Source organism: Strongylocentrotus purpuratus, unplaced genomic scaffold (genome assembly GCF_000002235.5).
Source record: "Strongylocentrotus purpuratus isolate Spur 01 unplaced genomic scaffold, Spur_5.0 spur5_scaffold_20, whole genome shotgun sequence".
In the NCBI taxonomy this organism is placed as follows: Eukaryota; Metazoa; Echinodermata; class Echinoidea; order Camarodonta; family Strongylocentrotidae; genus Strongylocentrotus; species Strongylocentrotus purpuratus.
Genome location: NW_022145606.1, coordinates 48,816,208 through 48,844,011, shown reverse-complemented (window position 1 = coordinate 48,844,011; position 27,804 = coordinate 48,816,208). Strand labels below are relative to the sequence as shown.

Genomic DNA, 27,804 nt, shown 5'->3' with positions numbered 1-27,804 from the left:
TTGGACTAGCTCACGATGCATGTTATTTCTTCCTCGTGGACCGCCATTATAGTGGTTTTCTTGGAGCTGGGTACCGCGATTTTGAGAATTTTTCGAGTTTACTCTTATAATTATATCAAGCAGGCTTATTGAGCACATTAGATGATTCAAATGCAATCGAATCCGGACAGTCAAAACATGACTTTCATAGTATCAAAAGACAGAACTTGTTTCAGGAGACTAATGTTAACATAATTAGTCTCATCATTCTCCCAGTTGACATTTACTTGAGCCGTAAGCACCGCCGTGTTAAGCAGGGATACTTCTACACGGACTGCCATTACGGACTATATCATTAGACGTGTAACCAGTAGTTTATAGTTCATTATTCATCGATTACTAAAGGTAGTGAATGACGTCATTAATCTGTATTCAAAGGCCTACTGATATACACGGAAGGTGAGTAATTCATTTATTGTTTCATATTTTAGAAGAAAAAAACAATTATTTGTATTAAGAGTAATAGAAAAAGACTGTTACAGTAAAGTGTTGGCTTGTATTAACTGAAATTAAAAAATAATGATGATAGTGATAATTATTTACTTTTAAAACAATATTTATTTATTCGTTGATTGATTTGAGTATACAAATTACCAGCAGCACCGACTAAATGAGTCAACATAAACATATTTAATGTAATGCTTCCTAGTTCCAAGATTTTTTCTGACTTGTTTTTCAATTACAGATCGATCTATCGATCTTACTGGGTGTAAGCCACTCATATGTTTAAAACAATATACAAATTGATCTTAACAACAGTATTATAAAGTAGAACTTAAGTAGAGTATACAAAAAAGAGCATCAATAGACATAATGCGCGTGATATCACATCAATATTGAAATAAAGATAAAGGTACAGAGGGAGATTATCGAATAAAGGGAAAGAGAGAATTATAGAGAGAGAGAGAGAGAGAGAGAGAGAGAGAGAGAGAAAGAGAGAGATAGGGAGGAGAGGGGGAGTAGAGGATAAACTGACACAGTGAATTCAATGATTGATGTTTTGTTTATCTGTGTGAGAATAAAGGAAAATTAAAGTGCGGAGAAAGAGAGCCGAAAGTCAGAAAGAGAGAGAGAGAGACAGAGAGAGAGACAGAAAGATGTTGAATAGACACTCGTTTTCATAAGTATGTGAAAATGAGTATTTGCATAATTTTTGACATTATAGTGCGTCCCGGAACAAATGAAACCGAGAATTAACGATGTTTTATCATAACTTCATCTCAATTATAATTAATAAATGACACATATTTGTAAAGCTTAGATAAAAGACTTGATGAACGATTTGTCAACTATGTTTGTTGCTACGGCAGGCAGCCAGTTAAAACGAATTCGTTTAATTAAAATATGGAAATGCAAGCATTACTTTAGACAAACAGAACTTTGTTATTCCTGGCTCATTTTGCCTGATTGAGCTGTCATATGAGAGGGCAGAAAATGAACTTTTTTGAAAGGTGATTTCCTCTTTGAAATGCAGATACCGCCCGAAATTATTTTTGGTAAACCTCTCTTCAAATTGTTTTTGAATCACTTATGCATAAAATATGCATCATATGAGTTGCATTAAATGAAAGAAGTGTGTAATTTATTAATTTTAATTGTGATTAAGTTATGATAAAACATCGATAATGATTGATTTTGTTTTTTCTGCGACGAACTTTATATAAATGTATTTCGTTTTTCTTTCTTCTTTGGCATACAAAATAACTGGCAGAGTATAGTGGGGCGACGGCGCACCTTTCCAAGGAGTGGAGTAGGGGGGGCGAGGGGCACCAATAAGAAAGGGGGGACGAGACACTCACAAAGAGTAACCTTCGGATTAAAGCATAAATCTCATCTCCAAACTGCAAATAGCTCCAATCAAAATCAATAAATAATAAAAGAATAATAATAATGGGTTTTTGTAAGGCGCTCATGTCAGTCAGATTTGACCCTCATGGCGCTCCCAATTAATATTACCCTGGCTGTAGCACGGCTGCCATACGGCGCTCTAGCATTTCAAGAAATAAAATCCTACCACGTACCCATTTACTTTACCTGGGTGGAGTGTGGCAAATGTAGAGCAATGTCTTGCCAAAGGATATTAGTGCGGCGGCAGGACTCGAACCGTGGACCTGGTGATCGACAGTCCGGTGACGTATCCACTCGACATCATCATAGCTGTACAGATATTAACAGAGAATTATAGGATTTCCCGGCCAAATTCGCGTGTTTGTCATTCGAATTCATTTACTTTGCATTTAAGTTGGCGCAGATCGGCTTTGCCATGCCAATTGTCATTCAATTTTCCAGTTTTTGTATTTAATTTAGGATTTCGGTCGAAGGGTTTCATAGATCTGTTATTCAATTTAGAAACTGCTCAACTAGCATTCAAATTAAGATTCACTTGTCGAAGCGTAATTTTTATCATTCAAATTAACATCTGTCATTCGTATTCGTAATATTTGTATTCAAGTTAGGAATGTTAGGGGAAAGAATTGCAACAAACTTTTATAGTTTTTAAATAATGCAGTTAAAATGCATGATTTGCCATTGGGGTCTAAGCTGTTATTCCATTTATTTATTTTCAGGACAATGCAGATGGGTGTAGTCAGACATAAAGTAAAGAAGGGGCGAAATCAAGGGATATGGCATTTCTGCACGGGCATGGTCATATACCCGGGAAAGGTGGGGGGTACCCTCAATCGCCCCTTTTTAACTACAGACTCGAAATTTTACAAAAGTAATTCACATCATCTCTTATACCCAGCACACCCCTCTGTTTTTTTTTAAAGAGTTTCATAGTTTACTATCCCGCCAGCAGATCGATGGCTAGAGACATGGCTAAATATTCATGTTCAAATTGTTGACTCTAGTCCCTACCCCAGTCACAATATTCTACCCTTCATCCATAATGAAATTATGATAAATTTATGATGAAACATAAGACAAATAACTTCCTTACATGAACATTTACAATTATACTGAGACCATCAGGTCCGTAGATGCAAGTCGTTTTTCTTCTTCTTAACAATCAAACTTAAATGCTGATGAATATCAGATAAATCTAATATTAAGTGTATGTGTATAAATGCAAGAAAATGAAATATGATGAAATACACATGAAAAAACAATCTTGAAAGAAAAAGAATGAGCTATAAAAAGTGTGTAATAAACGAGAAATGTATATTGACCATCAATTTAAGTGCACAAAGTGCTAATTTGAATGCTACGAATGAATTAAAATGCTAAAAGTACACCATCGCGTTTTTAGAAAATCTTGTTGCGCCAAATCGAATGACCAAATAGTGAAAGAAGCACAATGTTCATTAATTTGAATGAAACATACGTAGATTCTAACGAAAATTCCATAGATTTGAAAACTAGAAAAGGGAATAAAAACCTGAGTTATACCTGACTGCACTAAAACCGTCGAATTTGAACGCAAGACAAATTAATTTGAATGACAAACTCGCGAATTCGGCCGGGAAATCCTATATTATCCCCAACTTGGTTCAACCCGTGCACATAGTTGATATTTGAGGTAAATTTCAGATATGAAAGAGTGTCAGTGTTGGATTTGCGAAAGCCAGTGATTTTCGCTGCTGCGCTGATGAAAGTGAAGAGTTTCGCCTAAATGTGAATTATTTGAACGTCACGTATACGATTTTGATTAAGGCAGGAGAACAGCACATACTCTGTGTGCAGTAAGATGGCCAATTTATCGAGCTGTTCCAAAATGTCAATAACCTAGCACAAAATGAAACTGCTAATGTCAAGTGCTTAAACAGACTATCCTTGTAGGAATAGAGAAAGAAGAAGAATGGTGGTAAAATTATAAGACAACATTGTCTCTTGAACTATTTGTTGGAAGGAAAAGTAGAAGATACAACGCCGTTAAGGAAGCCGAGAACACCTCGGAGAAAGACATACTACCTAGATTAAAATAATAATGCAGAAGTTTAATAGAATGGCAGATATGGTGGAAAATATTGTAGTCAATGTCTGATCTGGGGGAAGATACCATGAACACATTTAGAAAGGAAAGACGGGCTAAAGTATGTTAATTGAAAATGGGCACTTATAACATTTGAAGAATTTTTTTGGAAAAGGTCCTCTATTGGAAAAGAAAAAAGACCCTCACGAAAAATCTAAATGGGCATTTGTCAGAGTAAAAGCGAGCAGTTATCAGATTTTAATTGGGACGATTTTCAGAGGTGAAAGAAGGCATTTGCAAGTAGGGCAAGGGTTACTTATTTAAAAGGAAATTTGGTACTTGTCATATAAAATGTCGCAATCATCAGATTGTGATAGTGGCACTTATGTTAGGTAATCAGGGGGCAAAGAATAGAATATGAAAACAATTATCAAAAAGGATATTGGGCTCTTTTCCGAAATAAAAAGGGGTATGTTTGCGGGTACTTGAAAAGTGGGGAGGGGGGGGGGGGGACTATGCCTCATACACCCCTCCCTCTACCGTATATCTACCTCTAACATTAAATATATTAAGTCAAAGCCAGCAAACGAATTACTCAATGACCACATTAAACTTGAATTGTGACGAAGTGCATTAATATTTTGTTATCAACATCAACATTTAAATGAACTGTTTCGCCAGACGTATGTGATTTGAGTTTGTAAAAAAAAAAAAAAAAAAAGTATATTCATAAACTACTGGCCATAGTTGTTGCTCAAATCGAAAAGATTTCTTTTCAATATGTTTTTCAATGTTCATTTCATTTCTAGTTCAATCAATCAAGTAATACAGTTATAGTGTATAATCAATCATATTGAGCAAATATATTTTGACATCTCTCTGTTATCATGTGTGATGTGAGTCTAGGCACCATTTTATTTGCGTTTGTTCGTTTGTTTGGCTATATTGTTGGCTGTACATGTTTTATGTGTACCTTGGTGTACTGCAATGTTAACATAGCGGGTTGGGGATGTTTACACTTACAGTACAAAGCCGTATTTTTTTAATCGGGAACTTACGATGGAAGTAATGGCTATGCAACTACCCCCAAGGTCATATTAAACCTCCCTGGAAAAAACCCTGCTCAGGAGTGTGACTTTTCTAAGACCGCACCAAACTCAGTGGTTTTTCCCCGATGTAAATTCTTGAGAAACTCAGGGGGGGGGGGGGTTTAGGGAGGATCATGGCCGCCTTAAAAACCAGTGAGGAGGGAATTTCTATGAAAAGGGCCTTCTCTTCCCTTCGACAAGTTTCAACCTTGTAATGAGTTGAAACGTTTTTAAATACCTAGTAACTCTCTATCAATCCCAGAGGTTTTGCACCAACTCTTTTTCTGAACATTTTTCTTGCTTGTAAGATTTTTCTTTCTTACATATTACACATGTATATATATCCATTGATCTTTTACTTTGTATTTAGTGTTGTGTGTGTGTTGATATGGGTGTTTGTGAGTGTATGTGTGAAGGCTCCTCCTCTACAATTTGATCTGTTCACTTGTTTGTTGTTTACTTATGTCCTCATGAACTTGAGTTCTATTACCTTGTTATACTTGGTGGTTTCCCATCAAAGCCCAAATTTTTATCATGGATGACAATGTTCAAGATTACCTTGATCATGTAGTCAGTGACTGCAAGTATATGGACTGTAGTGATTTTCAATGTAATAACTTAAGTAAAATATCCATTATGCATATAAATGCGAGAAGTCTTTTTAAGAATTATGAAGACTTTTTAGTTTTCTTGTCATGTTTAAAACATAATTTTTCTGTGATTGGAATTTCAGAAACCTGGTTCAAGCAAACAACAAATACGTGTATGTTTGACATTCCTGGATATTCTCTTTTACAAGTTTGTAGATCTAATAAACGAGGTGGTGGGGTATTATTGTACGTCAGGGATGGTATTGATTATAAGTTGCGTACTGATTTATCGGGCGAGCATGCTGGTTTTGAGTCTATTTTTGTAGAAATAGCCATTGATAATGTGAAATCCATTGTTGGTTGTGTATATAGAGCACCTGATAATGATATTGCTTCTTTCATTCATTCTTTTGATTATCATATGCAGGTTATTGGCCGGGAAAAGAAAGATGTCTATCTTATGGGTGATTTTAATATTAATTTATTAAATTGTGATTCTGATGGCAGAGTAAAAGACTTTGTTGATTTTTTAACATCTTTTGGTTTATTTGCTTTGATTACTAAACCGACTCGTATTACTTCTACTACTTCAACATTGATAGATAATATTTTTACAAATTGTATTCAAGATGATTTTGCTTGTGGAATCCTTTGTTCGGATTTGTCTGATCATATGCCCATTTTTAGTATTAATAAAGGGAAGTCTCTTTCAAATGAAAAGGTAAATGTTACAGTTTTTAGACGTGTGATTACAAATGAAAGAGTTCAGAGATTTAAGCAAGATCTTCTTACTATTGATTGGTCTCTTCTTTATAGTCTTATTGATGTAGATGACAGTTATAATTATTTTTTAAGAATTTTTGGTAACTTGTATGAATTTCATTTTCCTCTCGTTCGGTTGAGTAGGAAAAAGAAATGTAAAAAACCCTGGATCACCCAAGGTCTTCTGAAATCTATAAATCATAAAAATAAGCTTTATTGTAAATACATTAGGCATAAAAGTGAGGCGAATAGAAAGAAATATATAGACTATAAAAACACCTTGACTAATTTAGTCCGTAATAACAAGAAAAGTTATTATGGTGATGTATTTAAAAGTACACAGAGGGATATACGGAAGACTTGGTTTCATATAAATGATTTACTTGGGAGGGGTAAAAAGGATCCAATACCAGATGAAATGTACCACGGGGAAATTCATTTAAATTCAAATCTAGATAAAGCTGAATATTTTAATAAGTATTTTATTAATTTGCCTGCAAGGATAAGTAGAGAAATTCCACCTGTGCAGACATTATTTGAAGATTATTTGTTGCCTCGGGATAACCCATCCTCTCTATTTTTTAGACCAACAACTGTGCATGAGATTGTTAATTTTGTCTTAGATTTGAAACCATCTAAGTCATCTGGCTCAGATGATATTTCTCCTAGAGTTATAAGAGATTGTATGCATGTTATTGCAGGTCCGCTTTGTGATATATTCAATAAGTCAAAGTCTCAAGGGTTCGTTCCTGATAAGTTAAAAATAGCAAAGGTACTTCCAGTTTATAAAAAGAATGATCGTAAATGCATTGAGAATTATAGACCAATTGCCTTGTTACCAATATTTTCAAAGATTCTTGAGAAATTAGTCTACAAAAGATTAAATGAGTTTTTACTTCTTAATGATGTTTTGATCCCCCAGCAATTTGGCTTCCGTAAAAATTGCTCCACTACTATGGGTGTTTTAAATTTGGTAAATACAATAATATGTGCAATTGACAGCGGGAATTATTGCCTTGGAATATTTTTAGACTTGTCAAAAGCATTTGACACAATTGATCATGATATACTCTTAAGAAAGCTCAATCATTATGGTGTTCGAGGTATAGCATTAAATTGGTTTAAAAGTTATTTGGAAAATAGATTACAATTTGTTGTCGTTAATGGTGCCAAGTCTCAATCTAGCAATGTGAAGTATGGTGTACCTCAGGGATCTGTTCTTGGCCCATTGCTGTTTTTGATTTACATTAATGATATTATTAATTCGTCTCAATTATTTACATATTCTCTTTTTGCTGACGATACATGTTTGTTATATTCTCACAAGAATGTACACTCTCTTATGCAGTCAGCTAATACTGAAATCTGTAGACTCTTTACATGGTTTTGTTGTAACAAACTGTTATTGAATACTGGTAAAACTCAATGTGTAATATTTAGGTCTAGAGGGAGGAAAATCCCTGAAAATATTCACCCCTTAGTTGTTGGTGGTCAACAGATCAATCGCAGTCAACATGTGCTATTTCTTGGTGTTACGGTTGATGAATATTTATCATGGAAAGAACATCTTGATAAAGTATGTACTAAAGTGTCTCGCAGTACCGGAGTAATATCCAAACTTCGTTATTTCCTCCCCCAATACACCTTAGTTACTTTATATAATGCTATTATTATGCCTCATTTGATGTATTGTAATATTGCTTGGGGTCACACATTTAGGACCCATGTACATAAGTTGCAAGTACTTCAAAAGAAAGTTGTTAGGTATATAACAAATTCAGAATATAAAACACCTAGTACTCCTTTGTTTTTGCAACTGCATATTTTGCCTTTTGATGAATTGGTATCTCTTAATTGCTTAATATTTATGTTTAAATGTCAATCACTCCAGTATACATTTTTGACTAATGTGTTTGTGGAAAACTCTTCCATCCATCATTATCATACTCGTCAGAGTAGCCTTGTCCATCAGTCATACGCCAGGACCCATACTGCCTTAAAATCATTTAGAACTGTCTGTGTTAAAAAGTGGAATAAGTTACCCCTTAATATAATTAGTATTACTACATTGTCTCGGTTTAAAATATCTTGTTCAAAACACCTTTTCGACAGATTGCTATCAGATACATGAATGTATTATAAAACAAGATGAGGTAGCCATGTATGAAGTGTACGTTATGTGTGTGTGTGCGTGTGTGTGTGTGTGTGTTTGTGTATGTGTTGTAATTGGGGGGTGGGGGGTATACTCATCTGCATAATTTGTTATGTTGTTACTATAGTTGTTACATTGTTACATAAACATGATTTATACTCGTTGTAAATATGTTGCTCCTTGCCATTATCTGCCATTATATACCTACTGTATAGTCTACTATGTAAAGGGGCCCCGTTCACAAGCTGTGCTTCACTGGGGTCCCAAACCTATCATTCTTGTATTCCTTGCTGTTATATCTTATACCATTGTTTATGTTTGATTTGGTTTGAATAAACTTGAACTTGAACTTGAACTTGAACTCTATACGCAATGGAATTTTCATGTATTAATCGAATGTAACGGTTTCAGTAGTACTTGCCTGTATTTTAAACATGTTTCATGCATAATTATTCACGATTCATAATATAGGTAACATTACTGGTTGAAAGAAATTACATTTTCGAGTCACAGGATGACTGTTTGTTTATGTACATACTTTTAAAGCAAGATTTATTTTTAAGAATTTGCATGACATTGTTCTAAATGTCTCGGGCCCTCAATTGTTTTCAATTGCATTCGGTTACAATAAGGGAACTCCTTCAAAAGTAAGAAGAAAAATGTAAGATTTGAAACCAGTTTTAGGACCCGAACAGTCGCGAGAAAAGGTCATGAAATATTCAAGTGAGAGCTTGGTAAATAGTTAGGCTATTGACCCATAAATCTATTATGCCACGCAGGGATTGAGAACGTGACTAATCACACGCAAACTACAAAGATGACTCAGAAAGGACGCACAATTTTACAAAATGATATTTACACTTATTTTCATATTTGAGGCAGGAATAACATGTGTGTGGTTCAGGCTAGATGAAACTATACAAACTATACTACCCAAAGTCGGAAGCGAGTAGAATGATCTATGATTGATTGATTGATGTATTAAACGAACTGCGTGTTATTCCAAGTCAGTGTGGCATTGTCAGTTCCAAAACTGCTTTTCACAAGGCCCCTTGCCTACATCGACTACATATCCAGTATGTGTTAAGATCGAATATAAGATAAAGGTGATTGCTAATTGTTATAATTAATCATGATGTAAGACCCAAAACACAAAACAAACCCTACTCCTAACTTATCCGTCGAGATCGATCTTTACGCTCTCAAAACTTGATTTGTTCATCTTTGTAAGTTCAATATTGCAGATCCTTGCTCACACTAAATAAACATTGGCATCTCTACTACCCAGCAAGTGAGCATCTTTTATTAAGATTTGAACAAATAATGCATTTTTGGGGAAGTAGTGTTTTACAGTAAGAAATATAGTCTCTATTAGCAGAAGGGCATGATGATGGTTCCAATAGAACCACCGTTATGAATTTCTAAAGATTTCCTTTTGCTTTCCCCACCACCTCAACCTCCAATAAGCAAAACAAAGATTTGGATGGCTCGTTGAACATCACACTGGCGTATTCCACTATGGACAATTGTTTTTCCTTCAATGTGTTTGATGCATGTATTTCAAGAGAGGTTACTTCTTCTACAGACAAATAAATTATGGTCATAATGCTTTAAACTCTATAGATTTTAACATGGTACCAAGGGGTGTAGACCCTTATTTATCTTACGCAAACTACAAAGGTCACTCAGAAAAGACGCGGGATTGCACGAAATGATATTTCCATTTATTGTTATATTCTTTATCAGGCATAAAGCAAATATAATCTGCAAATATCTTTCATAATTCTGTTATTCATTAACTACTAGCACCATGTAAACGTAGATTTGTCAGTTTTCCACGTCGTAACTAGGCTACCTGCTTTGACATGTTAGTTGAAGGCGGATAATTTATCCACCTTTTGTCCTAATGATGGCTTGGAAGTAAAACTTATCATATATTTGCATTTTCCACTTTAAAATATATATTATATTATTATACTTTAATATATATATAGATTTTGTTAAATAAATATGCCAGAGGCTTCAAGATTAATGACGGTTTCCAGTGCATAATAAGTCCACATCCGGTGTTAAAAGGGTTGCCATGAAGCTTATCAAGATCAGAAAAGGGGTTATTTTGTAAAGCCATTGTTCTGCACAGAGCTATCCCGCCGTCATTTGGTGTCTGTTGTTTTGTGCAAATTTCCAAGTGTGGCAAATGAGCGACCTTGTAGAGAGGAAAAGAAAGCAACCGAAGTGTTACGATCAGAGGGTGAAGTGATGAACCTACGTGGTGTAATACACACAGAGAAGGAGGGGGTTGGTACAAGGACCTTCCCGGCCACTTTCTGTACAAATTCTATGAAGGATTGTACACTTTATTACATAAAAAAAGATTCTAGAAAAAGATTCCATGGTATTTTATAGTTAATGCACGGCATCCATGCTAATACTCTTGCTAAAAATATTACAGAATAGGCCTATAGGGGGAATGCATTACTCGATAATTCATTTGATTAAAACAAATATATATATATATATCTTACATGCTTTTTGTTTTAATGTCAAATGGGTGGTATATAGTAATTATTCGTTAAAGATAAACTCCAGTACTGGTAAAAAAAAAAAAAAAATTCTCACAGAATCAAACGAAAATTACACTGAATGTTCAAGATTACAAATAAATGACATGTGCCAAACAATTTTGGAAGAAAATGTATACTGGCTGAGTAATGAGCATAGAAAGACAAGGAAATCAAGGTAGTACTAGCCCCGACACCATGTGTGTTGTCCCATATATAGCTTTCTATGTGAGTGCATGTTACTTTACCAAGACTCGGTCAAATTTATTATGATTTTGATGACTCCAGAACCTTGCAGTGCACACCAATACTTACATGCTACATACTCAACTGTTTCTGATCCTTTCCACACCTTTTCTTTCATTTTACCAGTACTAAAGTTTATCTTTAATTAACGTATTTACGGTTTGTTTGGCCAAATATAAAGATTTATACCGGAATTTAGACGATAGCCTAAATATAACAACCTTCGTTTGTTTTTACTACACATTCAGAATATGTTTTATAACTTCTTTTGCTCCTCTCCAACCCATGCGCGCGCGCACACACACACACACACACGCACACACGCACATGCGTTTCTGGCTTAAATAAAGGACTCATAATGTATACACATCTGTATGCTCAACATGTTAAAGGACATTATGTTTGTCTGAATATAACGTTCTGAGAACAATTTGAAAAAAAATACCTCATAGCCAAGGATCTAGTATTAAAAAGAAACATTTTTCGCATGCGAATGCAGTATCTTTATGCTATGGTCACATTACCCAAAAGTAGACTGCTCGGCGGCCGAGCGGCGAGTTTTTAACCAATTCTGCCCGGCGGCTGCCCGGCCACCGAGCGGCGGCCGCCCAGGCACCGCTCGTTTTTAGGGCATCGCTCGGTCGCCGCTGAAGTTTTAGCGCGGAGTTAAAATTTGGGCGGCGCCTGCTCACTTTTCACTCGCCGCCCAAAATACGCTCGGTGCCTGGGCGGTCGCCGCCCGGGCACCGACCTAATCGCTGGGCGATGCCTAATTCCAGCAGCGACCGAGCAGGCTACTGATCGGTCAGTCGCTGCTCTGATTTGTGACCATAGCTTAAATAAACGTACACAGTAACTAAAAGGTCATCAAACTTTAAATAATTTACAGGGTCCTGAAAACGAGGACGTTTTGCGAGTGGTCATGTAGATGAATGTATAGATCTTATGAGTGTACTCGGTTTGGTACCGTACACACCCACACACCCTCCCCAAGATTCGGGATAGCTCGTAGAACATTGCACTTACCCTTTCTTGTATAGATCCTAATTGGTTCCCACTCAAATGATTGATGCATGTGTTTAATGAGGGGTAACTTCATTTGAAGGAAAATAAGTTATTATTATAATGCCTCTAACCCATGATTTTAATATGATACCAAGGGATGAAGGTCTACTACCTTGCTTATCTTACGCAAACTACAAAGGTCCTTCAGAAACGATGCGGGATTGCACGAAATGATATTTACATTTATTTTGATATTCTTTATCAGGTATAACGCAAATATAATCTGCAAATATTTGTGATAATTAAATTATTCATGAACTACAGAGTACAATCACCAATTAAAAATAGACTTGTTTGTTGAGGCGGGATGGAATTATATAAAACAAAGTAATCAAGAAGAACAGGGGTTGAAGGAATGAGGAGGGGGACTCAAACTCCCCTAAAAACTTTGCTTGCATGACATCCGAATATATATAAAAGCCTAATGTTACATCTCAAACATAAAGTTGAGTACTGATTAAGAAAATAAGAACTGATGTGTACTGTGAAGTTTTTTAATAATGAAGAAAAGAAATTAGAATCCATCTCGTTGAAGATCACATGCACTGCTCATCGATAGTGGTATATGAGACTACATTACATGTACACAAGCGTGCCAAGTTTGGTGAAAGCTTTTGAGTTTTGTTATGCCTCCGCCCACCGAAGGTGGCACCGAGGGCAATATTTTCTCGGGTTGTCCGTTTGTACGTCTCTCCGTCCGTCCCGCTTTCGTTATCGTTATATCTCAAAACATGAAGAAAAAATCAGAAGAAAACAAAAGGAAGAAAAAACGAACAAATCAAAAGTAAACCTTTTTGTATTGTTTCGTAAAATTAACGTAATTACGGAAAATGGGTGATTTGAAGAAAAAAAAAAGTGAATTAAATGACGAAAGTAAGAACTTTTTTAAAAGGATTTTACAAAGATCCAAATATAGGGCTTAAATGATTGAACGCCCTTTCCCATATTCTGCTGTAACCCGATGCAGTATCTGATAGTGCTTTTGATAGCGGCCTCCTCTCTCTTAACAGACGAGGTTTGTTACAGTGATACATCTTTGTACATAAATTAGTGAAAGGAAATTAATAGCAAATTATGTCTTTGGACTTGGGGTTCAACGATTTACCTTGTCCACGCCGTAACCTTTCCTCTCTCTTTCTCTCGCTCTCTCTTTCTCTCTCTCTCTCTCTCTCTCTCTCTTTCTCTGTTCTCTCTATCATTCTTTTTCTCTGTTTTCTCTTTCACTCTTCCTATCCCTCTCTCTCTCTTTCTCCGTTTCTCTCTATCACTCTCTCTTTCTCTGTCTCTCTCTCTCTCTACACACACACACACACACACACACACACGCACGCACACGCACGCACACACACACACACACCCGTTTAATTTGTTCTTCCCTTCTCTCTCTCTCTCTCTACTTCCTCAATCAATCTATTTCTCTCTCTCTCTCTTTCTCTCTCACTTATTTAATCTCTCTCACACGCAAAGTCACTCCCTCACTCAATAATGTTCGCCTCTCTCTTTCTTTCTTTTATTCATTCTCAGACTCATTTATTCCATCTCTCTCAATTCGCCTGCTTTCCTTAAACTGGAACATCACCGCGTCAAAAAGTGTTTGAAGTTCCAGGGGAAATGATCTACCAAATGTCCGTGGGTCTACCTATCCAGGGCTGTCAACATACATTACCACCCCCCCCCCACACACACACACACACACACTAACATACTCTCACATAGTGTCTGGGTTACGATATTTATGACATCACCATCACGTGCAAAACTGAAACCCATCACAAATATTGACTTGATCCTGTTCGGTTGGACTGGCTGACGATGCATGTTATTTCTTCCTCTTGGACTGCTATAACAAGTGTCTCTTTCGAGCTGAGTATCACAATTTGAGAACTTTTCGAGTTTACTTTCATCATTATATCAAGCAGGCTTATTGAGCACACTAGATGATTAAAATGCAAAAGAATCCGGACAATCAACAAATTTCAAAAGACAGGAATTGTTTCTTGAGACTCATGCTCAAATAATTCTCATCATCCTCCCAGTTGGTTCTACTTGAGCCGTAAGCACCGCCGTGTTAAGCAGGGATACTTCTACACGGACTGCCATTACGGACTATATCGTTAGACATGATTATCAGTAGTTTATAGTTCATTTTCCCTCCGTTATTATTACATCGAAACAACTCGTCGTTCCTCTAAACTAAATGCAGCGAATGACGTCATTGATCTGCATTTAAAGGCCTGATATACACAGAACGTGAGTAGTTCATTTACTGTTTCATATTTTAGAAAAATAATTATTTGTATTCAGGATTCATAGAATTAGACTACGGTAAAGTATTTACCTGAACTACCTACAAATAGTAATAATAATGATGATGATAATTATTTACTTATTAGTTCATTCATTTATTTATTGGTATATTAAAACTGACCAGCAGCACCGACTGAAGGGGTCAGTGTACAACTAGAATAATATCACATATACAAAGGGATGTCAACAATAACAATTAGCAGCTTGTCTTAAGGCAGTTGTGAAGGAGATATCTCATTTGAAATTTTCTAATGAATTTCTCCTTCCTTTTTTCACAATGTGCTTAAAGAATCTTTGGTGCTTGCAAGAGTGTGTGGAGTTTGTAACTGATAATATCTCAAAGGCGATTCACCTTTTCCAGAGCATCAATGGTACTATGCCATTGGTGCATAATCAAATATAAGTCATGGGGGTGTTTCACAAAGATCTAAGTTGAACTTATCTCTAAGTTGGACTTAAAAATTATGAAAAGCCGTTAGCATCTTTGAAAATATTTTGTAAAAGTTACTTTGAAAGGCATAAGGTGTTGATTCAAATCATTCATGTTTTCTATCATCAAGGAGATTTCATGTTCTGGATGTGGAGTTTATAAAAAGTCTAAAATAGTTGAATTTCTGCTTTTGAATATATTTCATTTTAAGGCTCCAATGGCTGTCCATAATGTTTAAGTCCAACTTAGTGTTAAGTTCTACTTAGGATCTTTGTGAAACACCCCCCAGGACGTGGACCGCGACTCCGATCGAGGAGTGAAAACTCTGGAACTCTCTGTTTGGTATATAGTCGTCCGGTATTGATCTGACCTTTTGTTTACATCAAATTCCTTGCTAATTTATTGGTACCTGTCACGGAGTGATTCCATTGCATATTCGACCCTTTTCCTTATAAGCCCCTGATTCTTAACAATTTCTTAAATCGTTTAGACCCCGTCTGTCTTATACAAATTATCAAAATCTCATGTTATTTCACTAATAACTTTGAACCATTTGGTGCCTATTGCTTTGTGCAAATGTCCACGTGTGGTAAACGAGCGACCTTGTAGAGAGGAAAATAAACCAACCAAAGTGTTACGATAACGGTCTGCATTGCAGAGGGTATAATACACAGGGAGAAGGAGGGGGTATATAGAGGGGCCCTTTCCGGCCACTTTATGTACACATTCTATGAATGATTGTACGCTTTCATATTTACATCTATTCGCCGGCAATTCACAAAGGGGATTTGTATTGATCCATAGTTTAATAGTAGACCAGCCAAACACACAACAAAAGACTCTAGAAAAAGATTCCATGGCATCCATGCTAAAACTCGTGCAGAAATACTGAAGAATAAGATAGGTGTGGTTGCTGTACATCACCCAATAATGCCCAACAACACAAAATCACTTTTTGTCTGGTCTACTACATTGTATATACCTTTTAGAATTTTATAGGTGGTAGTAATATTCGTTAATTTACTCATTTACGATTTGTTTGGTCCACTATAAAGATTTATAAAGGAATGTAGACCATGGTCTAAATATAACCGCCTTCGTTAGTTTTGACTAAATAATCAGAATTTTGTAGATAACTTCGTTTGCCCCTTTCCAATCCGCGCATAACCACAAACACACAAACACACACATATGCGTTTCTGGCGTAAATAAAGACTCATTATGTACACATCTGTATGTTATTACATGTTGAGGGACATAATGTTAGTCTGAATATAACATTCTGAGAACGATTTGAAAAATTACTCCATAGCCAAGGATCTAGTAATTCTAAAAACATTTTTGCCTGCGAATGGAGCATGTATTAAAATAAACGTACACGATATAAGTATACATTTCCTCTCTCTCATAAACACAACACATAACACGCACTCGCATAATCTATACCTCATCCGCTCACACAACACATACACAATTTTGTTCTCCCCTCCCCTGAATCAATCTTCTCTATCTCCAACTCACTACAACTAAATCTCTTTCTCGTATACACACATATGAAGAGCTTGCAACAAAAAGGCGCTAAATCCACCCCGGTTAATTTCGAGAAAATCAGTGTTTTTTAATTGCACACATTTGTCTCTGTTTATTTATCAAATCTATACTACAGGTGGAAGAGCTAACGGATTTAGCGCCTTTTGGCAGAATTTTTTTTGTACAGTTAATGTTGAGTTGTTTACTGACATTAGTATATCATATCCAATCCAATCCAATCCAGGTATTTGTATAGCGCCAATATCTAGTTGCCTCATCAAAGGCGCTGATGAGACTGAAAAAAATACCAAAACTGCCTGTTCATGATTCTAACCGAGAAAGACAAAAAAGCAGTGACTAATTGTAAACAATCTGAAATAGGTATGTCTTTAGTTGAGTTCTGAAAGTAGATAACTGGTGACAAGAGCGAAGGATTTGGGAAAGACCATTCCACAATCTTGATGCACAGGCAGTAAATGATCAATCCCCTATAAGAGAGCGTGTTCGAGGACTCTCAAGCAGGTATTTATCTATATAGAAAGATCCCATTTGTGTGTAAATGCTCAGAATTGTATATTGACTATACTTAACTATACTTGAAGCATGGTGGCCCCCTCCCCCTCCCCCACTAACCACACACACACACACACACACACACATACACACATACACACTTTTTCTTCTTTTCCATATTTTTTCAATATGAGATGTCATTCAAAATAAATCATTACATAAAGAATCAATGTAAATAATTTCATACAAATACAAAACTTAATTTCCTTTTTTTAACACAAATAAATTATTCACAAAACAGTGAGCAAAGAAGGAGAATAATAGAATGAATAGATGACTATAATCCGCTATAAAATCATAAGCGTTTGATACACGCAAGGAACTGATGTGGTCGACGGATGCTCCTAACATGATAAAGACAATATTTTTTACTTGTAATTTCAATTTCAATTTCTGGTCAAGATTATTTTTGTATATTAACTTTGCAAAGAAATTTTCAAAATGTGATAAGATTTGCTGCGGTAATTTGAATAATAAAAGCACCTTTCTTGTTTCAAGATACCAATACTTGGATCAAGTGACATAAATCTTTGCTCTAGAAAGAAAAGATTATGTATTGCCTGTATACCATTATTATGTACTTCACAGGAAATGGAGTTGATACTACATAATGTATTCTGTCTATATCATTTATTTTCCACAGCATTATGGAGCCTTTGCAGGAAATCGAGCTGATATCACTAGCTGAAGACATAGGTCCGGGCAAATACTCAAAACTGTGCAACGCCCTGGGGTATACCTATGCAGTTAGTCAATCACACATCGTCAAACATCTGAACAACGTCAATGAAGCTCTGGTGGAGCTCCTCATCAAATGGAATAACAATCAAGCAGACAGCACCCAGACTCGATCCATACTAGCAAGCAAACTCCATGAATTACGACTTCGTGATTTAGGTGATAGACTATCAGAAGGTAAAAACTTATTTGAATTACACTGGGCTCATAGAAATACATGTTTATATATATATATATATATATATATATATATATATATATATATATATATATAAAGGTCCTATAATACTGCCAATATTATTATGAGAGGAAAAATGAATCGGGAAAAGTTTCATGCATTGAATCAAGTTGTTGATTATCTTGCTCACATGTTTTCAAAGTGAACGTCTTTTACACGTGATTTTCAATAATACACCATTAAAAGCATGGTGCGTATAGTTTACGAGTAACATAATGCATCCCATAGACAACAAATCGAGCCCAAATATCGAGTGAGAAAACTCCCTAAACTCTTCATGGATTGTCGGCCCCTAGCCGCATAAGTCGGGGAAATTATTATGTTGACATGCTACATCATTCCGAAACATTATTTTATAGATACATTAATAATGACCATATAAAAAGGCTGCCATTCTTACTATTATTACCACGCCTGATTGTTACTACTACTCTAATACTACTACTACTACTACTACTACTACTACTACTACTACTACTACTACTACTACTACTACTATTACTACTACTACTACTATTACTACTTCTACTACTACTAATCTACTTCTTCTACTACTACTATTAATAGTACTACTACCATAGCTACTATACTAGTAATACCAATACTACTACCACTACTACTACTACCACTACAACTATAATAGTTCTACTACTACTACTACTACTACTACTACTAAAACTATTCTACCACTTCTACTGCAATTGAAACTACAACAAATATACCACTACTACTATATTACTGCTAACTCTACTACTAAATATACTCTACTAGTTATACTACTACTACTACTACTACTACTACTACTAATAGTAGTACTACTACTACTACTATACAACTACTACTACTTCAACTCCAGCTAGTACGCCTACTACTAGTAGTAGTACCACTAAACATACTGCTACTACTACAACCTCTACACTTCTATTACTACTGGTTTCACTGTTATGTACGTGAGTTAAACTCGTGCAGCATTTAATTTGGAAATCATGGGTTTGCTTATAATTAGTTTTGATGCTTTAATTACCACTGGGCTTAAATAAATGGCTTTGAACAGGTCATGTCCCACTAGTGGTACATATTATGGCGGCAACCAGTGTGATTAGGGTTATAAAACTAAAATCAATATAAACTACCCTTTCTTTTAAAGTGATTATCATCTTACTTAACAATCATTATTCATTTGAGTTGCTTGTCTCCTTCATTGTATAATTGGACCCTAATATAAACTAATTCTTATTGCTAGAGTGTTCCAGCCTATGGTAGCAGAAATTAAAGAATACATTGTGAATCTCTTGCAGGTAAATATCTACCTAACCAGCACGACTCACATGAGCACAAGAAGACTCCAGTGCAGACTAGCCCAGGTATGATTATGTTATGGCGCCATATTTATTATAATTTACTATTTACGTTGGTGTGCTCCTTTTTACTTTCTTCTGGATAAGAGTATATAAAAAAGTCGAACTGTACGATTAACACTTTTGTTGCATACTCTAACTTTCTGTACGGTTGCAAAACGAATAATTATAATTTATAAAGCAAGTCAAATTCAAGGATCGCGTGTATACAATTCAAGTTGTCAGAATGACCAGAATTGTACCTAACAACAAGCGACCAAAGCAACCTAACACATTTTGAAAATTTCTACCATTAGCGTTCGGGCATATTTTGGAAATGGGGGCTGACGCCTCTTGCCCAAAACCTGTAATAAAATTCGCTCGCTCGTGAGAAGTCAGAAGAGCCACTTCGTATTGAATTTCGTCATGTTATATATACTGGGTTTAATATAAAAAGATTATTAGGGTACCTTACTGCAAGGATTATCTTCCTTCTAAAAGTTATGACCGAGCGAAGCGAACAGGATAAAACACTTCTTTAAAGAATGTTATTTAACCATCAAAATACACTTGATAGGAAAATAATCAGAATCGAACCTCATTCCTTAAAGATATTCTGGCACCTTGTTGCCCCAAAATTAAGTTTCGATTTTGGGGAGCGAGTGCCGCATCCGAGCAAAAAACACCATTTATTATTCTTATCTTTTGCCACAGAGAAAGATACCCAAGGTTTGATTTTATAAGATTTTGGAAATTCCTTTTTAATAATAACAGAATGCTGATGCTAGTATAGTGACCCTCTCCAACAAACACAGTTATATCACACAATTTCTCAAAGCACTATTGCCATTAGTTTTCCATGAGTGAAAGCATTGACCAAAACATTGAATATTGTTTTAAATCATGATTTTGTCATGTGTTGCGTTGAATTATGCATCTCATTTGATATCTTATAGCAAGGTGGCTATAGGGAAATTCGATAAAAATATCCTCTCAGTTACTTTAAATAAGGAGGACATTATGTGACGAAGGCTATCATCAATAATTTGTTGTGGGGAGAGGAAGATGAAAACAAAATTTCGTCTCTTTTCATCGCGATTGACATATCAATAGGAACACTATTGATAAGGAAAAAAGGACCCGAGAGAGGGTCACTTGTCAAAATTAAAAGGGGTCCTTCGTATGAAGCAGCATTTATAAGGTACTTGAACAAATACAGTACGCCCCCTCCTCTGGGAGCCCTGCCTCTGGCAATGCATCACGAAAAATGAAATAATTATTACGTGAAAGGCAGCAATTAGGTTTATTGGCCATTGCCCGGACCGTTTTCGAATTCATGAAATGTCTTGTTTTCTTTGGGATTTTTGTATTATTATTTTTTTTTAAATTTGTAATCTTTTTCTCTCAAAATTACCTTTGTTTCGATTGTCAAGATCCTACTTCTCTGCTTAAACACAACAAAAACACTCAACAACTTCGAAGCCCCAACCCCTGCACCCGCTGAGAAAAAAATATTTGCTACATTACCATGGTGACTGCAGACCTGCTAAATTTACTGTCTAACTATAAAGAGGCTATGTTTATGATGAGTTTCTTACTCTTATTTTAATTTTGTTTATTTTCCCCATAGGTATTGCGGCACATGGTGGTATTGTCGATGATCTTGTCTTCAAGCTGGCTGAAGACATCGAGACGGGTGAGCAGACACAGGCCTTAGGACGAACACTCGGATTCAAGGTCGCAGCAATCAATAGATACACAGAGACCAACAGGATAGAAGGACGGGTGACTTGTAAGGGAACACGTGAGATGTTGTTTGACTGGAGACAGACTGTGGTGCCTTGCGACCAACATGTCAAACTGAAACAAGCTCTCATTGACGCTAAGCTGGTCATGCTTGGTGATAAACACCTCAAGGGGACACCAAGTTATCAAGGTGGGTCTATATCCGTGTTAGAGTGTTACAACTTACAACCAATTCTTTCAACTGTAAATTGTTTTAAGAACGTAAACTTTAACCCTATATAGCCCGGGCTATTTTGAAACTGCATAGCCGAGGGAGGTGGGGAGGGGGGGGGGGGGAGGGGGGCTTCTAAGGCCTCCTAATATCTCGCCGCGAAAATTTGCAAGCATGGGTCAAGTGAAGTGTATAGAATGGTACTACAATGGTAATTTCAATTTTTTGAAAAATTCACTCATTTGCATATTTATGGTAATGTATGCAGTCACGTCATGAAATTCACATCTTTACCCATAAATCATATATTTTTCATATTATTTAAAATTCGTTTTCACAATATATATATTCTTTAGACCATTTTAATTAATATTACAACAACATTTGGAAGAGCCAGGTTTGTTATTTATTGTTTTGACAATTTCGTATGTATTTGATTGTTTTTGTTGTTTTATTTCATTAATCACTATAATTCAACTATTTCGACCCCCAAAACAGGCACCTTAAACTATAAACACGACCATTTAACCAATGTTTTATTTCTTTTTTGAGAAAAAAAAAAGATATTTCCATATGTTTTGTACACTGGCAAATCACGAAAAAGGGCGATTTTCGGGCTGACATACAAAGACAAAATGTCACGTGACTTAGGTCACGATAGGTCCGATTTTCGAAAAAATTATTTCACAAGATGCGCAAGACTCGAAAGAAAAAAGTCTTGAAATTTCAGCGCAAGATTTGTTAACAAATTATCGTGAAAAATGTAGAAGGGGTGGGGGCTTTTAATAAGAAGCCCCCCCCCCCCCGGGCTATATAGGGTTAAGGCAAATTCCATTTATAAGTGGCATAGAAAGGGTGCAGGAATCGAGGCGGGGGCACTGGCACCAAATTTGACGATGGCATTGAACGGGGTTGTTTTATGTTATGTTCCTTCATCCTGTGTCTCTCTGTCTCTTTATCTTTTGTTTAAATAGAGGTTCGATTAAAAAAAAGGAACACATAAGAATTTCAACTTTCTAACATTTCAATATCGATTTGGAGACGACTTTTTTCCTGACTGTTCTACGGTCTAATCGAGAAAAAAAAACAGCAGCGTTAAGTTTGTGTCCGGACCTTTACTTTTTTGGAGAGAGGCAAATCTTTGGAACAAATAATTTCAACGAGAATTTTAAAATAAATTACCAAATCCTAAATTACGTCGGAGTGGGAGTGGAAAGGGGCTGATAAATCGTGGGAGTGTTTATAAGACATTTAGTGTAATATTTTTGTATCGTTTCAGATATCTACAGTGAGAAGATCTCGGAATCCTTGACTGTTCAGCAATGTCGCGAAAAATTGGAGAGTAGGTACATAAATCAATTGTGCAAAATTCAAATGAAGCCGTGGGATCACAATGATTATGCTGAGTTTGAAGATATGCACACGGTTGTCACAATGGTGCAGAAGGACGCTCACGGAAAAGACAAGAAAAAGAAAGAAATACTCCAGGGTTCTGTTGCTGACATATTTTCAACGAAAGTAAACGGCAGACTGCCAGCTCGAATCCTCATTTCGGCCCCCGCTGGACGAGGGAAGACCACGGCTGTTGCTAAGATGGCTTACGACTGGGTTCACAGAGAAAGGGGGTCAGCATTAGAACACCTGCCACTTCTGTTTGTTGTAAAATTCCGAAACACAAATCAGCTTACATCGATCGGAGAAGCTATCAAATCCCAGCTGCTGAGTGATGTTGATGATCTCACACCAGAGGGTCTGGAGAGTTTCATCAGAAAGAATCAGGGAATCTGTCACATCATACTAGATGGACTAGATGAGTATGCGGGTATTACTTCTTCAAAGCGAAGCTCAGAGAGCAATATTGTAAGTGTCATCCGCTGGGAGGAATTTCCAGACTGTCGGGTCCTTGTAACAACACGCCCTCACCTAGAAAACTTCTTCAATCAAGCGGAACTTCCAAGGGTGTACACAAAGATGTGGATCGAAGGATTCTCGCAAGGAAGCTCACGAGAGTACATCGACAAGTTCTTTGCTTCGACTTCGAATCCATGTGGTGCAAATGGACATGGTCTGAAGGTTTACCTTGATAAGCAACCACTTATTAATGAACTTGCTAAAACACCTCTATTTTGTCTCATGGTGTGTCACTTATGGAGCGAGGGGCTTTTAAACACTGAAATTGCAACTCAAACAGAATTATTAGACAGCGTGAATGATTTTCTGATGCACCATGCCAATGCCCGAGCAACATCAACAGACAACATAACAGAAGAAGAACTAATCAAAATCATTCTTAAACTGGGTAAGGTTGCTCTAGCTGGTCTGATCGATGACTCTAAAAAAATAGTTTTTACGCCCCATGATTTCCGAAGAGTTCCCGCTATCCTTGATAGGGCATGTGAGCTTGGGATATTATCCAACATGACGATTGCAACGACAAGGCTCCCACGATCCCACAAGACTACATCCACGACCATTGAGTTTTATCACAAACTCGTTCAGGAGCACTCGGCTGGGAAATACCTCGCTGCTAAAACGAAGAAATATATGTTACGACTGAAGATTTCTAAGTTGGACAGACTACTGCACAATATCAAGGCAAACATCGGTGACTATGAGAATCTCATCCGATTCGCTGCTGGCACAGATAACGGCCTTTGCATACGAATAATGGAGGCGCTCCTTTCCAACCGCTTTTTGGATGAGAGCGAGCGATATCGCATTCTTCTTGACTGTTCATCAGAGACCAAGAGTACTGGAGGAAACGTGTCTTCATTGGTTCAACGATGTGTAACTGCACAGAGAAATGTTCTTAAGTCACCAACTGTCTACACCGTCGTTGGGATGCAAAATCTTCCAATGGAACTAAAACACAAGGTATGCACATTTTCATTTCACAAAATATGTTTACAATATAAATAATTTTATAAAGATTGATTAAGTTTCTATCCCTCCGCTATAACTATAAGTCAAATGGGTAAGATTATTTTAATAGATTATTGATTAAAATTGACGGCGTATTTATATTAATGCAAGATAAAATCATCAAGACGTATGATTCATTATCCTAATTTTTCCATCTTTGCCCAATTATGGCCTTGATCAGGGTACTGCATTCTAAACAAATAATCCTACACTCTTATTTCTACGGCGTCAAAAACTAACTCTGAAAGTGTCAAATTTGACTCGGATTTGGCGCCAGCTGGGAGTCAACTCCATCCGAGTCAACACGACTCCGATTTCCGAGTCAAATATCTTACTCGGATTCCGAGTCACGTTCCGAGTCATTTCTTGGCGTCAATTGAACTCGGAAAGTGTCAAATTTGAATAGGAAATGGCGTCAGTTCGGAGCCATCTATTCTGTCAGTGTGAAATAACACGGATTTCCGAATCAGGATATATAATTTTGGCTCTGATATGGTGTCCTTTCCCATATTTAAAAGTAACCCATGTTGATGTTGTAGTGACTCTGATTTTGTGTTATTTGCCATCAAGTCACATAATTCGAATCACCCATAAACTCACTAATCAGTCATTCTCAAAAACAAAAACAAATTTCACAATTTTCAAAAATCTTTGTCTCACATATGAAAAAGCTTAATTTCAAAATGCGCTAAATCCATTTTTCATCGATATCGAGCTTTTTACACGAGGAGTAGGTCTCTCCACATGTGCATCCAATTAAAGGGCTATATAAGTTGGCAAAATTCATTCAGGAACATAAAAAAAATGGATCACATCAGGATTTCATCAGTGGAAGAAGCGAAAGTGGTCAAACAAAAAAGTTCAAGTGATTTACTCGAAATGACTAAAAGTGGATTTAGCGCATTTGATATGTAGCTTACAAGCAGATGGTTCGAGATTATTTTAGCTGCCATATCTCCGATATAAAATATGCAATAATGTAGGTTTAAAATCCAAAAAAAAAAATTGTGCCATGCTTAGAACGAGCTTGTGCTTGAAAGTTTTAATTTTGTATGACAACCAGCCATTACTCATCTTCCTCATCAGAAGAAGCATTTTGATACCATTTTCCGTTTTAAAGATATTCAAAACATTTTGCAAAATATCCGTAGCACAGTGTGTACAGTGAGCACATATTTTTAAAATAACTCAGACATTTCATGTCCCGTTTGAAATATTTCATCTATTGCAATTAGATCTATTTCTGAAAATGTGACAAACTATAGTAATTTTATCAACTTCAATTTTCGACATTTCTTATGTGGTACATTTTCTGAGAATGACTAATACACTCTAAAAGCGACGGAACCAGGATTGCAAGAGGAGGCAATGGACAATGCAATTGGTTTGGAGCACATTAAGTATCAATATTTCTTATTAATTGCCCCCTTCCCCACCCCCTGGTTGCTTCACCTTTCTCCAGATTCATAAAACATATTTTGAACTTTAAAAACGAAATGAATATTGCACGGATACATCCAGCATATTTCAATGAAGTATAACAACTTGAATTTATTTACAAAATTAGTGTAAGTGTGTCTGCAATGCATTCACGATGTGCATGCACAAGTACAAATTTAACATGGATTACATTGGAGTAGGAACATTTACATCTTTATTTACATGCAATACCACATATTATTGATTGCATATAGGCAATAAATAAATTGAAAATTTCAAAATATATAGGAGACCCCATACATGTCATACTTTGTATGTAATTTGGATTACATTGGAGTAGGAACATTTACATCTATATTTACATGCAATACCACATATTATTGATTGCATATTAGCAATAAATAAATTGAAAATGTCAAAATATATAGGAGACCCCATACATGTCATACTTTGTATGTAATTTGGATTTCATTGGAGTAGGAACATTTACATCTATATTTTCATGCAATACCACATATTATTGATTGCATATAGGCAATAAATAAATTGAAAATTTCAAATTATATAGGAGACCCCATACATGTCATACTTTGTATGTAATTTGGATTACATTGGAGTAGGAACATTTACATCTATAAATGTGATGTAAATATTGATTGCATATCGGCAATAAATAAATGGAAAATGTCAAAATGTATAGGAGACCCCATACATATCATACTTTGTATGTAATTTGGATTACATTGGAGTAGGATCAAATTTAGGATCTCATATTTCAGCTACGAGAATGTCAAACTCCCTATATAACAACCTAAATAATTAAAAATAATTGTTACTCTGATATGTATTGATATGGTTGATAATACGCTGAGCATTAACATGAAAATTAGTAAAATTGCATTTACATTATGGACAATTGTGAGGCGATGACATCGACATCAAGTTGCCTATTTTATTGTTCATTGGTTAAAGGTAATATAAAGTTTTGGTATGGGGTCATGAATTTGGTTCAAATGAACATATTGGAAGCATATGCGATCCTACAATATTCAGTGATCGTTGTCCCGGTTGAAATTGAATCTAAATTTATGAAATTGTAAAGAATAAACTCTTCATGTTGTATACATGTAGCTCCCTCTCAAGGTAAAGATTATAATTAAGCCATAAAACAATGTTTCTTGACTAAAATCGACCAAATGGCTATTTACGTTTGAAAATTATATATCACAACTACATATTCTGAGATTTTCATGGTCGCAGCTACAATTGTATGGCCGTAAGCGCTATTTGAAATATTATCAAAATTTACCGGGAGCACCAGTAAATTTTGATATTCAATTTTATTCGAATTAAAGCAGAAGTGTTTCAAGGGTTAAATTTTCTAGTGCTTATAATACACCCAAATGGGCATCCAAAGATATCAAAATTGTAAAGAATCACTATCCAGCCAATTTTCTAAATTTCCCAAGACTTTGTATTACCTAAGAAAGGTTTGAGGAAAAAATGTGAATTTTCAAAATGTCAGAACTACTAATTTGTATCCGATTTTCTTCATTTTTGCACTGTTGTTAGGGGAAATTTCCTACACTTTCTTTTGAAATTATGCAATCCTAAACTTGAATAATAACGCAGTAGGCTAAAATAAGTAGGACCCATGAAAGTAATACAGATACAATTTTGCTGTAATTAGTCTTCCAAGTAATTATTCATACATCTCAGTAATAAAGTAATAATAATATGCATACCCTTGCATCATTCGGCAGTGTAAAACAATGCATCCCCCAAGGCTTTATCTTTAAGTCCCTCTGCACTAGTTTGGCCAGGAGGGATTAGACCTCCCAGCATGGTCACTGACAGGTGGTTATCTCATCAACTCAGCTCTCAATTAACATAAGACAAAGAGGATCATGGGGATC

General features: G+C 35.9%; 1 protein-coding gene across 1 annotated transcript; it reads left to right on the top strand.

Annotated features, from left to right (window-relative positions):
• On the top strand, positions 1 to 24,644 carry LOC100893514. The gene is made up of 6 exons (XM_030994029.1): positions 1 to 438; positions 17,900 to 18,171; positions 19,531 to 19,596; positions 21,200 to 21,505; positions 22,806 to 24,400; positions 24,630 to 24,644. Exons 1-6 carry the CDS (start codon positions 392 to 394, stop codon positions 24,642 to 24,644), a joined length of 2,301 nt encoding a protein of 766 aa, XP_030849889.1. The 5' UTR covers positions 1 to 391.
• Positions 24,645 to 27,804: the final 3,160 nt, after the last annotated feature.